The following is a 16,294-nucleotide window of genomic DNA, read 5'->3' as shown; positions in this document are numbered from 1 at the left end:
GCGGGAGAGCGTCCCGCCCCGCCCCTACCGCGGGAAGCCCCGCCTTTCCCCACGCGGATTGGCTGCAGCGGGGAGGTTGAGGGGGGGAGCTCCGACCCTCAGCCAATGACGAGAGGACTTGCCCGTCACCGCCCCCGCCGTAGCCCCGCCCCTTTGCACAGCGACGCATAACGGGGCGGCCCGGCCGGCGCGCGGCAGCTGCGCATGCGCATGGGCAGCATCTCCCCTTCCGCCCCGTCTGTCACCTCACGGCTGGTGCCGCCTCACCCGGCACCGGCGCCGCCGCCTTTTCCCCTGTTCTCCTCCGCTGTCTGGAGGGAAGGGCCGTTCCACCTTGTTTGCAAGGGCTCCAGTTGCTGCCCGGCGGCCGCGCCCGCGCCCCCATGGAGGAGCCGCTGGCGCTGCACCCCGTGAAGCTCTATGTGTACGACCTGTCCAAGGGCATGGCCCGGCGCCTCAGCCCCCTCATGCTGGGTAAGAGCGCGGCGGGGCACCGGCGCCTCCCGCCCCGGCCCCTCGCGGCCCCACCAACCGGCGCGGCCCGGCCCGGCCCGGCCCCGCCGCGCCCGCAAACGGGACCGAACCCGCCGCCTGCGGCGCCGCGGTGGCGATCCCCGCCCGGCATCGCGCTCCGAGGGAGCGGCCCGCCGGGATCGGCTCCCTGCGGCGGGGGCAGCACGCCTCGGGATGTGCGGGGGGGCCCGGAGCGGGGGAACTCGGCGGGGTTGGCTGCAACTGCCCCGTGCCCGCTGTCAGCGGGACCAGCTTGGCCAGTGCGGCAGCTCCAGCCACGCTGGGTCCGGCCGCTTCGCCCCCGTCTGTCTGCCCGTTGGCGCTGCGCTGGTGGTGTTTGCTAAAGGCGAATTAAAAGTGTTCCTTAGCTCCTGAAGGGAGGGACAGCTCAGCTCCCAACAGCCCGGCTGCTGTGGCGTCCCGGCAGGAAGGCTGAGCTGGAGCAAAGGCGCCTGCTGTTTACAAGGTTATAGAGTTCAAGCGGCTCCATATTGTGGCGAGTCCGGACTGGGTTGGGGACGTGCAGCCATCCGCTCTTCCTTCAGAGAGTTTGTAGGAGTCTGCTCTATGTCTTGTGAAGAAAGTGTGCATTTCCAACTGAACCTTGGACTTGGGACACGAAGCGAACTTGGGTTTTGCTTGAAGTTTCGGAAGTGTGAATTAGGAATGCAACCAGAGAGTGTTTTATACCTGTTACGTGTAGACTCTGGCCCGTGTCAGACCAGCAGTCTGTGTAGGAAAAGACTTCTCAATAGGCTCAGTGTCTGAACAGATGGCTCTGTGTAATCTTGTTTTACAGTTTGTTGGCACTTTGCTCATCTGCCCTTTGAAGAGATTCTGTGCTTTCCTGCAAGCTTAAAATGAAAGTCCAGATAACTCTTGGCATGAGATTTCATGCATGTCAACGATAGGCTTGCAAAGTTGGGAAAAAAATATGACAGAGGTTGTCTGTGATGTTCACTGTTAGCCAGGCAGCAGCAACAGCCTTGGGAGATGTGTGGTTCTTGCACTGCATAACCTCAAAACTTTTTGTGTGGTCAGAGTGGCTTCTGTTATAGCCTTTAGGCCAGTAACTTTTCACCTGTTAGGTCATAATAGCCATGTTTTATCTTGTGGTTAGAGTTACAAGATACAGATTACACATGTGCAGGATTTACCCGTGTTTGAGCTGAGCAGAATTTAACTAGTCTTATTTCAAAGTGTTGGTCCAAGCAAAGACTTCAACAGAAATAGGTGGTCACTATATGTATCTCCATGTCAATCTTCACACAGGTCAAGCAAAGGCTTTTCAGCTCTCTTCTTAGCCACAAAGTAAATCTCAGGTTCTTGCAGCTTTCTGAATTTCCACAGTAAAACACTTTGTCCATGACTTCATTTTTGGTGCTTTCTGTGCTATCCAAACAACAACTTGAAGCTTTATGCTTGTGATAACACTTTAGTGCTAAGTTTCTAGGAGCCTGAGCAATGGAAAGGGAAAGTTAAAAACCTGAGCACTTCTTTCAGTAATTGGGGAAGTGCTCGCTAGTGCTGCCTGATAACTAACCGAGTTCAGACGTGTTTGTGGAACGGTGCCAACTGGGCCTGCGTGGTCACAGTGACAGTGCACACACAGTATTTGGGATTATGGGGTCCAGTGACATGATTTCCTTCCTCTCTCTTTCTCTCTCTGTCTCTTTCTAAGTTAAATGTCTTCTCTGTGTTTACACTCAGCTTTGTCTTATCTCCAAGGGATTTTGGAAACCTTTGCAAGAGCAAAGTGATGGAGAGAATACTCCTCTTGCCTGACATGTAGACCTTTCTTATTCTTGAAGAACAGCAGAAACTGTTGTTATTTCTCTGTATATCAACTTTAGGATGGTCAGTAGCTTTTTTTTCCAGTTGTTTCCTCACTGATGTTCATAAACTGTAGGTCTTCAGGGAAAGTCAACAAAATTGAAGAGGAGAGCATTTGTTAAAGAATTTAGTGCTAAACGTTTGTCATCTCTACTTATGGTACTTTCCATTGATGCCAAGTTTGAAACAATGCTTTTGCTTTGAGTGATGATTCTGGAACATTGCCTATATTGAAATACGCATGTTTTAGAGAGAAAAGCAACAAATACTGTAATTGTGCTAAAATCAATTTCTAGCAGGCTCTGAAACAGCAGCACAGATCCCCTTGCCAGAGGGGGATGAATCCTGTTTTACGGGATTGACCACTGGGAGAGCATCACTACACAGTGTCTCCAGTTGTGCTGGTGGGATCCAGAGGTACTGTGGATTATGTCAGCAGAGCATTCAAGGATCAGCTCTCATTACTGAATGTTACACTAACTCTTTCAGTATCAGTCCTCTCCATTGCCATTGAATGATGAACCTGGAAGGCAGAGCTGTACAGGCTTGGAAGTGACTTAGTCACGTTCCTTGGACACATCTTCATTTTTCTTGGCAAGTTTACTCTTTTTCTACCCAGACTGCTTTTATTCTTCTTACTTTTCTGTAAGTTTCCTGTAATTTTTCAGTGAATGTTTCTATTCTGAAGTATACATGACCAAGTATTGTAGTTCTGCCCTTTCTATCAAAAGCAGCACATTTTAATTTTTATGTTGCTCAAAATGCAATTTCTCCACAGGCACTTTTCCCTCTTTCTCCCCCACTTTCAGTCTGTGACTACATTTGTCTGTCCAACTATGATCTAATTATTAGAAATGTTAACCTGAATGCAATAAAATTCTATTTTCCAGACAGAAAACTTAATCCACCTGATTCTGAAGAGGGTAAAGAAGAAAAGAGAATAGTTAAGCTTGCAGTGCTGATTTTGAAGTAGGTGCTCAAAGACAGAGAGGTCTTTAAGGAATATTAAAATCCTATTGCATCATGGGCTTAAACAAAAATGTTTTGCATCTCTGAAAGTTCCCCTGTCTTCTAATTGAGGGCATTGGTCATGTGACTCATGGAATAGGCCAGGAGCTTCGTTAACTACAGCAGCTTTGGCTCAGTGTAGTATAAACTAATGTGGAATTGACTGGGAGCATGTATTGGTTGAAATCTCTTAAGTGGTGCACTCAGCTGCAGGGACTTAACAGCCCAGAGGGAATTGGAGCAAAAGGTAACTGCTGAATGGAGGTACCTTCTGCTTTGTTCCTTCTTTCCAGGCCCAGCACAGTTCTCTGCCTCTCCTCCATCTGTTCTGAACAACTTTGAATTGCTTCAGCATGAGATTCCATCAGCTTTGCTCCAAGCATTTGCTAGGGATTTCATGAAACTCAAGTGCATTACCCTCCCCCAGTCCAGCCTATTTCTTGGTCTCTACAGGCATCCCAATGAGAAGGGAATTGGAGCAGGCTCCTCTCTCTCTGTTGGGTTTTGGGTTTTTTTGCTTTGTTTGAGCACCCTGGGTAGCACATAGGAGAAAGTGCTTCACTAATTAGAGTAATTATCAATTCAAAAAAAGGCAGGAATCTTAATGGATTGTCCTGAGGAAATTACAACAATATGCAAAGCAATGCACTGCTAGAAGTACCCATGCTGGTTGACCAAATTGTATTGCTTTCAATTCCACAGGAGACCAGTCCACTACTTTTTTTAGAGTCTGTCATGGTCTTCTTGGGCTTGAATATCCATTGCAGAGCAAAGATTTGTTGTTAAAATACTGAGTTTCCTAGTATTTCTCTGCTTTACAGCTCAAGAGGCATTGTTCTTGCACTGAGGGTTGGGTGGTCTAAACTCTGAATGGAGTAAACTTGATACCCACCTGAATATACAATTCCTTCCTTCATACCTTGGAACTTTTCTGCCCTTCAGTCTAATAATTTGGATCAGTATACAAATGCCACTTTCATTTGATACTTAAAAGTGCACAGGAATAATCTACATTATTTGGCCCTCAAGGTTAACAAATTACTGTGATGGTAAAACAGATTGGTATGCATCTAATCTCCCTTGTGCTTGGCCTTCCAGATAAATCCAAGCATGGAAGTAATCCCGTTTAATTGTATTCTAAAATTATATGGGCTTGCTTGCTTCTTTCAAATACCCCTGTATCCAACCAACTGCAGTCTCCTGAATCAGCTGTACAACAAACAAATCTAACTCCTTCATTCTCCACATTCCTGTGACTAAGCTGAGGGTCCTGGAATTGTTTAATGCATTTGAATGTTATATTTTTCTCATAAGTTTCTGGCTCACATAAGCACCATGAAAGTATTTTAGCTATGAATGTTATAAATAAATAGCAAATACAAAAACCTTGTTCACTTGCCAGATGATACTCTGCTTTATTGAAACAAGCTGAGTGTTTGAGATGCTTAAGCACACAGATCTATGCTGAATTGGCCTCCCCTCCCAGGTTCTAGTGAGTATTTTCAGGAAAAAGCCATAGAAGCAAATAAAAAAAAAGTTAATAAAACCAAACCCAAACAAACCAAACCAAAAATCCTCACAAACAAACAAACAAAAAAAACCCCAGAGGACTTAATGATCAAGTTTCCAAAGACTGACATGCTATCACCCTAAACTCTCACAGGTATAACACAGTAACTTTTCATGTCCATGTTTGTGGTCTGTGACACAAACAAGGCAGCTTGACTTGCATTAGCGTGGAACGGAAGCAGATCGAACTAAGTTGATTTGCTTCCCATTCACCTCAGGCTGAGCTTGCACATGGGCAATTTCTGTGGGAGAGTTGGTAACCTGATAACTTGGCCATGTGCCCTAACTGTTGTGTGATTGTGTACTTCCAAATTTGCAACAACCTTTCTTGCTCAACAGCCCTCTGTCCCTTGAAATATTTAAACTCTTTAATACCTTGCTGTTTCCCTATTTCACCTGGATGAACAGAATCACAGAATGGGTAAGGTTGGAAGTGGGTCATCTTGTCCAGCCTTCCTGCCATGCAGGGTCATCCTGGAGTGAATTGCACAGGATTGTGTCCAGGTGTTTCCTGAATATCTCCAGTGAGGGAGACTCCACAGCCTCTCTGGACGATCTGCTCCAGTGCTCAGTCACCTGCACAGTAAAGAAGGTCTTCCTCGTATTCAGGTGGAACTTCCTGTGTATCAGTTTCTGCCCATTGCTTCTTGTCCTATTGCTTGGCACCGCTGAGAAGAGCCTGGTTCCATCCTCCTGACATTCTCCCTTCAGATACAGCAGATGCCCAGAAGAGTAACATCCCATCAGGGCATTCCTGTTCTGCATTATGAGCATATGCATCCTTTGGATTAGCTTTACTGTTATCACTGAGTGAAAGGTAACACCTGCAATTTAAGGCTGCAAAGGCTTTTGCAGCTCCAGCGGAAATTACTGGAGAACCAGACTTTTCTGTATAGTTAAAGACAGCCTCAGGTTATGAGTAAATGGTGTTGGTGGCAGTACCAACAGACAGTTCTACCCACACTGCAGGAAGTTTGCAGTGTTGTGGCAAGGAGTGGAAGAGCATGAAATGTCCTGATGTCTGCCGGTGTCCCAGACAGTATTTGCAATCCCTTCTTCTAGACTGCTCACGTGACTACAGGACACAAGCCCTGTTGCACTGTCAGATTCTTTGGGGAAGTTCATGGCAATCCTGAACTTTGTTTTAAGCTGGACAGTGCTGCCAGAAGCAGTTTTACTGGAAAGTGTTGCTGTAAGGCAACTTGTGCCTTAGCACTTAGAGCAGTACTGTATCCTTGCTTAGTCATGCTGTCGAGGTGTTGTGTGTATCAAGCCTTCAGAGGCAATGGGCAGTATATTTTGTATATAGTGGGCAACGTCGAGCAGAAAGCAAGATATAACTCCTTAGTGCAGGCTGCCCTGATGGCTTTATCTGAGCTTGTCAGGAGTGGCAGTGGTGGTGAGCTGTCACCTGTTCTATGCAGTGTCTGAGTCTGGAAGAAGGGCAAGAAGAGTCATAGAGGAGAAACCCCATCACAGATGAAACTTGAGGAGCAAGATGACTGTGGCCATGAAGGTTTGTATATAATTTCTCATATGCAACAGAGAAACAACATTGAGATTCTTGCTGAACAGCTGGAAAGGGAGCTGCCCAAGTACTTCAGGAGCTGGTGGGCATTGATGTATTCCCCTGTGGGTCAGTTTGGAGTTGAGATGACAACAGCCAGCTCTGAAGCCTGGGATACTGCATAAGCATACCAAAAGTTCTTGGTCTCGGATGTCTCTGGGTGATGTGGCCAGTAATGGCAGGTTCCTTAGGCATGAGATTCCCCAACAGTGTTGTTTTTGGAGACAGTTGCACTGCCTCTGACCAAGCACACTAGAAAGGGATTTTAGTTTGTTTGCAGCAGGCTGGAGAGCTACTATGGATGCCTTATTGTTATCAGTGCTGCAGATCTGGCACATGTTTTGCATAATGCCAGCTTGGTTAATGACTTACAGGAGCCAAGCAAAAATGGCAGGTCTGCAGCTTCATTAAGATCTTCAAACCAGTGCTTGGCACAAACTGACCCCACTGAGGAGCTTCAGACAGACCTGCCTTGTGAAGACAGGCAGCTTCACTTGCCAAAAGCTGTTCTGTTATTGCCTGGCACTTGCTGCCTGTGGACTGCTACAGATTTCATGTGTAGCAGTAAGGATTGGATTGCAGTCCAATGCAAAGTCTACTTCCTGAATTCTGGTTTGGGTTTTTTTCGTACAGACAATTGCTTTGGTGAAAAGGGACCTCAGGAGGTCCTGCTCAAGGTAGAGTTGATGAGAACAGATTGTTTAGGGCTCTGGGCAGCTGAGTTCTGAGTATCTTCAAGGATCAAAACCCCATATGCTTTCTGGACCTCTGTCCTAGCATTTGACCACCTTCATGGTAATTTTCTTTCCTGCTTCTTACTGAATTTTCCTATTTTCCAGCTGGCACCTGTTGCCTTTCACTGTGCATCTCTGAGTAGAGCAAGAGTCCCTTTGCTCCCTTTCCTCCATACTCATTAGGTACTTGTGGACAGGAATAAGGACTCTTGGCCTTTTCTTGAGGATGAACAAACCGGTTTTCTCAGCTCCTCTTCAATACAGTGTGTGCTCCAGCCTGGTATGTCAGTGTCTTCTGTGCTGTGGGGATCCAAAAGGGAGCACAACACTCCAGATGTGGTCTCACAAGTGTCAGAGGGGGACAGAGTCACCTCTCTTGAGCTGCTGGCTGCAGTCTTGCCCGAGCAGCCCAGTGTAGGGGTGTAGCCTTTGCTGCGATGATCCTTTCAAGTAGGTGATGTAACTGCATGAGCAGGTCCTGGCAGCACCTGTGAAGTTGTCAGATCTGATGTAACTCTTTCACCTGCACACACATTCTAGCTCATACAAAGTGGCAACTCTGTAGAAAGCCTTTCATCCTTGTTTGCTGCAAGTGCGTCTGAAAGTAAATAGCAAGATGTTCTCTTTCAGTTTAGCGTGCAAAAGGGGAGGCACAATTCTAGTATGTGCTGCCTTTGAAACTGTTTGTTTCTCTGCTCTGAAGGATAAAGTTCAGGTTTCTAGTGGAAAAGTTATTTATTGTGAGCCAATGTATAATTATTTGTTTGTAGATGCACAGAATGCTAACTATGCAAAACCAAGAGGTACAGCCTATCACAGGCCAGCTGCTAAATTAGCACAGCACCGCTGAAGTCAAACCCTGCCTCGTGTTGCTGATGAGCCTGCAGTGTTGCTGGGTTGTGGCAGCTCTCTAGAGAGCAAGGCGAAACCTCTGGTGGGGAAGGTATGGGAAAAGGGCCGAAGAATCAAGGAGCACAACGGTGGGACACACTGCAGAGCCAACAAATACTCCTAAGATACTACAACACACTGCTCTGCTTCTCTCATTGCTCCTCTCTTTTGGCCTTCATCCTACTACTCCATGCCTACATTTCTGTGCAACGGGTTGACAGGGAATATGTTTGCTGTCTGGCTGTGATCCATGGGAATGACAGATCAGTCCACCTACTTCAAACTACATGCGCTCGCTTCAGCTGGTGTCTCTCTTGTCCTAACAAGCCTTTTCCCTGCCTCCAGTCTTGCATGACCCTTGTCTGAATCAGGTACCTGTTTTGCTTCAGACTTGAGCAGAAACAACGTGTTGGTAATTGTTTTTTCCTGTGGCAGAGGAGCACACCATCTAATGCTTGTGTTCAAGAGAATACCAGATGTCAGTGTGCACACAGTTTTTCTATTCTAAATCAGCTTTTCTGGGTGTTGTGCACCTTGTTGGCAAAATACAGTTACAGCACATCTGTCACAGCATGCAGTTACTGCCTGCACACTCCCAAAGGGGTACAATACCAGGGACCAAGCTTTTAGGTTACAACAGATAAAATAATTAAGCCTTGAGCAGTAACAGCTGGTGACCTTTCGGAAAGAAGGTTTATCTTGAGCACAGAGAGGTTTAGGTCTCCCACTTCTAGGGAACTGGAAACACATTTTAGAGGGGACTTTTTCTCTAAGACACAATTATATTATCAGTTTAGTGGTGCCTGAAGCAAGTTGTTGCTGCTGTGCTCTACTAAACAGAGTTTTATAACTTGTATAAATTTCAACCCTGCACTTTTTTACTCCAGTTCTAACTTAAACTGCTAATTTTTAAGGGCAGGAGGAGGGAAGGAAAGGAGGAAACCACGGGATAGATTGTAGAGGCTATCACCGCTGATCATATATTCAAGTCAGATTTCTCATCAGTTACTGAAAAAGCAACTGAATACACTCTGCTGGCCAACTGTCTGCAGTTATGAAATCAGTGTTGAATTCAACTTTTCTTGTTCTGACTGAAGACTCTAACTTTAGGAAAAGGTGTCCTTTCTTGGTTTGTTTAAAAGCACCCAAGGAAGGTAAGAACTGGCAGGATAGAATGGCATTGCCACCTCTGCATGCCAGAAGGGATAAGTACAACAGTAGTGTGGATGGAGTAGTTCATTTGAAAGACATTACAGGTTTTTTTAGAAGCAACTCTGGGATTAAATCTTTGTTGCTGTCATGGTGAAATAATAATCATGATTCTTAAGTGATTGACAGAAAGTAGGCTGAAATCTGGAAAATACATTGCTAATAACTCTTCTTTTCTCTGCATACAGGGAAACAGCTGGATGGCATCTGGTAAGTGACTAGATTTGAATTGCATAATGTGTGTCAAACACTGTGGTGTAAGAAGCATTTTCATCATAGGTGATAAATGCTTCAGATCTTGAGAACATTTTACTGTGGAAGAGAGACAAAGGCACTTGTTCCTGAATACAGATAGATGGTAAGATTATGTACAGTCAGGTTCTAGTTAAACCTCTCCATTCAAAGCTCAGTGGACTCCATGCAAAAAGTGTTGTTAGTGCACCTGTACACTTTTTTGAGGTAGAATGTTATCCTTGTCCCAGGTACTTTGTCTTGTAATTCTGGGCATGACTATACATGAGGGTAAAAGAGTAGGTGGGAAGAAGGTCTTACAGAATCAGGCCTTTGGCATATGAGAGCATGTCTCCATTTGGTTACTAAACACCCTCCAGTTTGCTATAGTTCATATGAAGAATTTTGATATCGAGAGGCAATAAAAATTCCAAACCTTTGTCCATCCATTTTCCTCTCTAGTAATCCATCCCTCCAGTGGTTCTCTGACCAGCTTCTGTCTTTCCACCATATGGTTCTGTCGGTGTGGTGGCAGGGTAGCTTTGTCTCTCTATCTCTGTGACTTCACCCTCAGCCCATATCAGAGAGACTCGTGCCTCGGCTCCTAACTAAGCCTGTTCTTTTCCAGCTGCTTACACAACTGCAGTAGGCTAGATAATAGTTGCTTCCATATCCATTCATGTACCAGCAGATCCTGTTTGTACTCACAGAAACACACTTACCTTTTCTTTCAGTTTTTTCCTTCATGATGTCCTTGGGCTCATAAATTTACCAATGATTTATGTGCTAGGCTATTTCCTTTTTGCCTTTGTTTCACCTGGTTTTTGTTCTCTGTGGCAGGCACACCTCCATAATAGTCCATAAGGATGAATTCTTCTATGGCAGTGGAGGAATTTCCAGCTGTGCACCTGTAAGTTAAATTTGCTGATAATTTTTTATGGGGTTACTTGATACGAATTGCTAGTGTTACTGTCTTATAGAAAAGCAGCAAGAGACTTGTAAATTCAGACATGCTGAAGCCGGCTGCTTGCCATGGTTTTCCAGGGCACCTGAGGAAAAGGGAACATGGACAATGGGTTTAAGCCCAACTAAATACAGGTTGGGGATCGCTGCTTCTGGTACAGTCTGTCTGTCCAGAACACAGTGCAGCTGCATTGCCAGAGTGACACCTAGTCCAGCTCTGTATTGCTAAGTTTTACATGCAGACTTTTTAAGATTTTAAAAAAAATTATGCTTTCTCAGACCATTCTGTTCTTGGAGAGGTAAAATGGATGGACTGTTGTTCTAAAGCAGAATTTTTCCATAGCTTAGAGCTTTCAGTCAAAAGAGCCAAATGTAACAGAGCTGAAATGAAAGTTGCATGTTCTCATTCTCTTGAGTGCAGAAGAGGGAAGACCAGCAGGTCTTCTTGCTTGACAAACGTACCAAAAGGTCCTCCTTTTGGGCTTGGACAAGCCACAGTAGCTCTGTTCAGTAAAGTCCTCCAAAAGAAGTCAGTCTGATCATTTGACATTGTCTTCTGGCTGTTAATTTTTACAGGGAGGGACACTTCTTGGCCCCCCAGACACAGTTGTTGACCTGGGGAACACAGAAGTCACTGAAGAAATTTTTCTGGAATATCTTTCCTCTTTGGGGGAATCTATGTTCCGGTGAGTAACAGCTTGTAGTAGAAAATCTGCATACCAAAACAGTGGAGAATGGAGGAAGGTATTGTGAAACCAAACCAGCTCACAAAGGCTTTGTCTGCTTGGTGTATTGTTTGATATTCTTTAAATATGAGACTGGAACTGATGCACCAATACACAAGGAGCTACCAGCTAGGCAGCCCTCTGGTGTGCCAGCCTTGAGCTAGGCTAGGAAAGCATTCTTCTGGGAAGTCTTGCACACTGCTTTTTGTAAAACTGAATAATGCCTGAAATGACTTTGAGAGAATCTCCAGGGAAAATTATGTCTCTCAGTAAATAGCACTTTGCCCCATGAGTCTTAGGTGAAGTGCTGTAGTAAAGCTGCCAACTTTCACATGAGCAAAAGCAAGGTCTTGAGTAAGTCTACTCTGCTCCTTGCAAGAAAAGGAAACTGTATCATTTAGTGTTCTGGCTATATTTCAATGTCAATAATTCCTGTGATTTCTCATTACTCCTGTGGTTTTAAGTGAAGAAACCTGACCTCACTTACCTTCCCAAAACCTGTTGTATTAAAGTCAGTGATGCAGAGAGATTTCATTTTCCACTCTGATTCAATTGAATTTGCGGGTGAGTTGTTGTCTGTATTTTACCTATTTGCCTTAGAATTCTTTGGGGGCGGTGGGGGGTGCTAATGTAAGGAGATGTTCTTCATTAGGGGTCTTAAGTTTTTCTCCTTGTAAGATTTATTGCTGAGTCTGTATGTTTTGATTTATTTCCTGTGGCACAGAGGAGAGTCTTATAACCTCTTTGAACATAACTGCAACACTTTCAGTAATGAAGTGGCACAGTTTCTGACAGGAAGAAAAATCCCTTCCTACATCACTGACCTTCCATCTGAAGTTCTTGCCACGTGAGTATGGATGTCCCTCCTCTCTATGGCTGCTTCATGCTAATGCTGATGACAGAGTGAGCAGTACCAGTTTCTGCTGGCTCTGTCTAGAGGAATAAGGAGTAGATGCTATATATCTGAACACAACACTGTATGACAAGTGCTAACTGGCACTGGTGTTACAAAGAACACAGGAGAATGTTGTTCTTCTGACAAGTTAAACTAGTTATTTTGTGATGGTCTCTCATATGTGACCAGACAAGCATAGAAAGTTCCAGGAAAAAAATGCAAGGTTTTTTTGGAAACCAGTATCTGTTAAAGGTTTTTCCTCTAAGCACCATCATTGCAGTCGAAGTGTCAGTTTTGCTTGTGAAGAGGCAGGGGAGATGTAAATTTAAAATTAATGCTGCAGTTTTAAAGCTGGGACTGGCTGAAAAAAGGGGATGAGAAAAAGAAGAAATTTAAAAAAAAGAAGCTGATCTGAATTATCAGGCAGGACTTAAACTCTCAGCTAGTGAGGATCCCCGTGGAATGATTTGAGCTCTATTATTTAGGTCTTACTTCTGATAACAATGGTAGGGCACGCTATGTGGGAGACTTGTGTCTTCTACCCTGGGCTCTTACCTTACCACATCTGATCTCCCAAAATCTGTCACAGAGTGAAAGACATATTGAAAGACAAAACAGGTGCTACAGATTGCAACAGGAATTATTCTGTGAGTGTTGAACCATTGTCTTTAAGGGAGTTAGAGGCTATTCCTGTGGCAGATCTCAGTATTGATGTACTTAATGGAACACTGCAATTGCATAACAGGCATTGCATTTGCACACTTAAGTAGAATGAATTACTGAAAGCTAGTTTCAGACACAGTATTACCACATTAGCATTCTAGGCATGTTAGGACTCAGAACTAGCTTACATTAAATCAAGTTTAAGTTCCTTCGTTATCCAACAGTAAACTCTATTAGGTTAAATTAGTTTGTTTTAGTTTGTAGTGTAAGTGTGTTCTTCACATTTGCTTCTACAGTGTTGGTTTGATTGCACTCTAGGAAGTGAGTGAGCTTGAGCAGTAAATGGGAACAGTTGTTAATCAAGTAAACTGTCTGAGGTGTTTATTTCTTTACTTTCTCAGACCATTTGGACAAGCTTTAAGGCCGCTCCTGGACTCCATCCAGATCCAGCCACCTGGAGGAAATACTTTCAGCAGACATAATGGACAGAGCTAACGGGAGTGACCCAGGGTGCCCAGCCTCACCAGGCCTCTTCCTTTTTAAACATGAATCTACCAGATTTCTATTTTATAATTTCCCATCAGAATTAATGATGAAGAAGTTACAAGACAAGTTTTAAAATTTCATAGGGAGAGGATTTATCAGGGTGCATGTAAGACAATGCTACCAAAAAGGTTGCCATAATTTCTAATAGCATTATACTAATTTATAAAGGCTGTCTTGTCTGAGTAGGCTGACACTTTCTGCGTAACTCCTGTGCTGGTAAGTGGGAATTCATTCCATGAGATATCAAGGGCCCATCACACAACTTGAAGTAAATCAGGGGATGTCCTAGGCATCCCTTGCAGACTTGCATCTCTTTCTCCTGTCACTGCCTGTATTATGGGGGTATTTGCTGAAGTCTGTAGCAAAGAAAAAGCAAAGGAAGTATTGGTAGCCTACGAAGTGAGGGTGTCCCAGGATTAGCCTTCAGTGTATTTCATTGGCATTGTTATTTTCTCAAGAGAAAAGCTGAACTCATCTGACTAGAACACTTGCAGTGGCACAGCTGTGTAGGAAAGGTGGTGAATTTGAACCATATGTCAGTGTCACACTGGAAAGCTGAAACTCGGTGGAACTTGCTGTGCTGGGAGGGCGGCTGGAACTGAAGGTTACCAAGAACCTTGTAATGCCAGATCCAAGAGTTATGGGAAAGAAACAGCTGAAAAAACAGAATCTCATGACAAGAAGTGATAGAAACAAATTTCAGGTGAAAGTAAAATGAAGTGAAATGTTTCCTTTTCTCGCATGTAAGCTTATCAACAGATAGAACCTTGTTAACTACTTACCTTTGCATAAGAACTGTGTTTTCTTAGGGTTTTTTTCTTACTAACCCAGAGTTACAGTACAGTAAGGCAGGAATGGCATGGCAACTGCATGATGATATAAGTAGGACCAATTCCACCTTCAACATCCAGTTTCAGACACAGTAGGAGTTCCAACTTTCATTGGTATTACTGCCCTTTCCAGAGCAGTCAAGCACATCAGAGAGGGCTCTGCTTAAGATAAGTAAGTGCTAGGTTCTCCCCAAATGTAAAGAAGATGAGGAAGAGTAAAATTAAGCTATTCCACAGAGCAGCTGAGTTTTTTGGGAAGCATGCAGAAGCAGTCTTGTCCTTAGATTGTATCAATACTGCATCTTCGAGTTTAAGATTTTTGTACCTTTGCAATTATTTGCAGTGGGAAAAGAACGGGAATGAAAGAATAGGCACACTGTTTTCTTTTCATGCATGTCTATACATTGTTTTCCTGAACAATTTTGTAGCAGTTACATTTAGGAAGGAATTCAAAAAAGACATCAGACAAACCCCAAAATATTGCTGATGCTCCATAACTGGGAATTGCACATCCCAGATGCTGCTGAAAAAGCATCTATGCAAATGTACAGCCCTTTGTCCAGTGCTTTATTGTGAAAAGTATTGCTGCAAGTTCAGTACCACATCTCAAACTTCCTGCACTGGAAACTTTCTTCATACCTAAAGGAGATGTCTTTCCTCTGTGGGGTTCCTTCTCCCAGAATAATATGGTTCGATAAGTTTCTTGCACTGTTACTCTGTGTGGACTGTAATAGTTTGTATGTCTGAGGGGCTGGAATAGAGGAAAACTGCAGTTTCATGGCTGTCAGACACTCTGTTGTCCTGCACCTTGTGGAGCCACTGCACAGATGGAAATAGGGTAGGCAGCCCTTTCTGCAGTTTTGTGTGTACCTGCTTTCAGTGCACAGCAGTGGCCCCTGCAGCCCAGATCCTTAAGCATTTAATTTCAGGGACTGGACTTGGAGGTAACTGTAGCAGTTACTACAGATTGCTTTATACAAAAGCTTTTGATATTTCCCCTTCTAAGTGTCCTGTTTGCAGAAAGTACTCAATAATAAGTCATTTATGAATGCCTTTTGACACTGCTGAAGGAAGGATTGGTGTTTGTTTTCTGCTGAGCCATAGCTTAGTTTTCCTGTTTAGTATGTGTATCCTCTCCAGTCTTTTCCCATACATATTCTGTGAACAGTAACCGGCCTTTCATCTTAATACACACATGACTGTGCCTCAAAATGCTGTAGATCATGTTAGTTCTTGGAGCTTCCTTAGTTGAGCAGGTATACTCGAGCTGATACAGGTATGCTGCTTTGGTACCTGCAGCAGCACAGCTGTGCTTGCTTCACTTTCAGCAAACTATCACTTCGGGCACAGCTGCCTGTGGTAGAAGCGCTGGTGCCATGGTGTCTGCCCCACACTCTTGCACAATGAGGATATGCCCTATGTGTGCACCACTTCAGACGTCCTGAGCCTGATTTCTGCTTGGCTGCCTCCTTCAGGACTCTTTACATCCTCTCAGGGGACAGGAAAGAAAAGGAAGACATTCACCCCATGCATTTTGCAACCTGCCTTTTCCCCTCCTGAGCAGCCCCTTTATAGAAATAATGCTCCTACTTTAAGGTCACTGGGTAACATTTCAATTAGCCATATACTGTTTGCAACAGCCATGTTGCTCCTGGCGGGGGGGGAGGGTCTCCTGGGCATGGGACCTACTCTTGTGTTTCGTCGCAAAAAATCTGTAGGACGGAATCCTGTTTGCTTGGTCTCACTGGGTAATAAGACCCCCGTACCCTGTAGGACCCCTAGGACCCATTTTCTCCAAAGATGGTTATGCATAAATTGCAGGACTGTGCCCTCAGTGTTCCACCCAGTTGAATATAAACTAGACTGAGAAGTGTATGTAAGTGTATATAGGTGACGAACTTCAGCCAGCTGATTGACAAAGGGGCAGGGAAACTGAACCCCTGAACAGGAACAGAACCCTTTTGTCCCCACTTACTATTCTGTCTTGTATTGCTGGGGCTCGCCTGTGCCATTTTAAAAATGTTAATAATGTCTTTAGGCAGAAAGTGATGTTTTGATTTATTTGTGTTTTTTTTCTATTACAATAAAAAGAAATTCAGCAAATCTTCCTGTTTGAA

General features: G+C 44.4%; 1 protein-coding gene across 1 annotated transcript; it reads left to right on the top strand.

Moving 5' to 3' along the window:
- Positions 1–204: 204 nt before the first annotated feature.
- On the top strand, positions 205–16,280 carry DESI1 (desumoylating isopeptidase 1). The gene is given in 7 exon segments (XM_071551865.1): positions 205–273; positions 276–474; positions 9,513–9,534; positions 10,396–10,465; positions 11,095–11,204; positions 11,968–12,090; positions 13,203–16,280. Coding segments are annotated over 7 exon segments (687 nt in total). The 3' UTR covers positions 13,297–16,280.
- Positions 16,281–16,294: the final 14 nt, after the last annotated feature.

Source organism: Pithys albifrons, chromosome 3 (genome assembly GCF_047495875.1).
Source record: "Pithys albifrons albifrons isolate INPA30051 chromosome 3, PitAlb_v1, whole genome shotgun sequence".
Lineage (NCBI taxonomy): Eukaryota > Metazoa > Chordata > Aves > Passeriformes > Thamnophilidae > Pithys > Pithys albifrons.
Note: the sequence above shows the minus strand (reverse complement) of the source record. Positions and strands in the feature narration are given on the sequence as shown.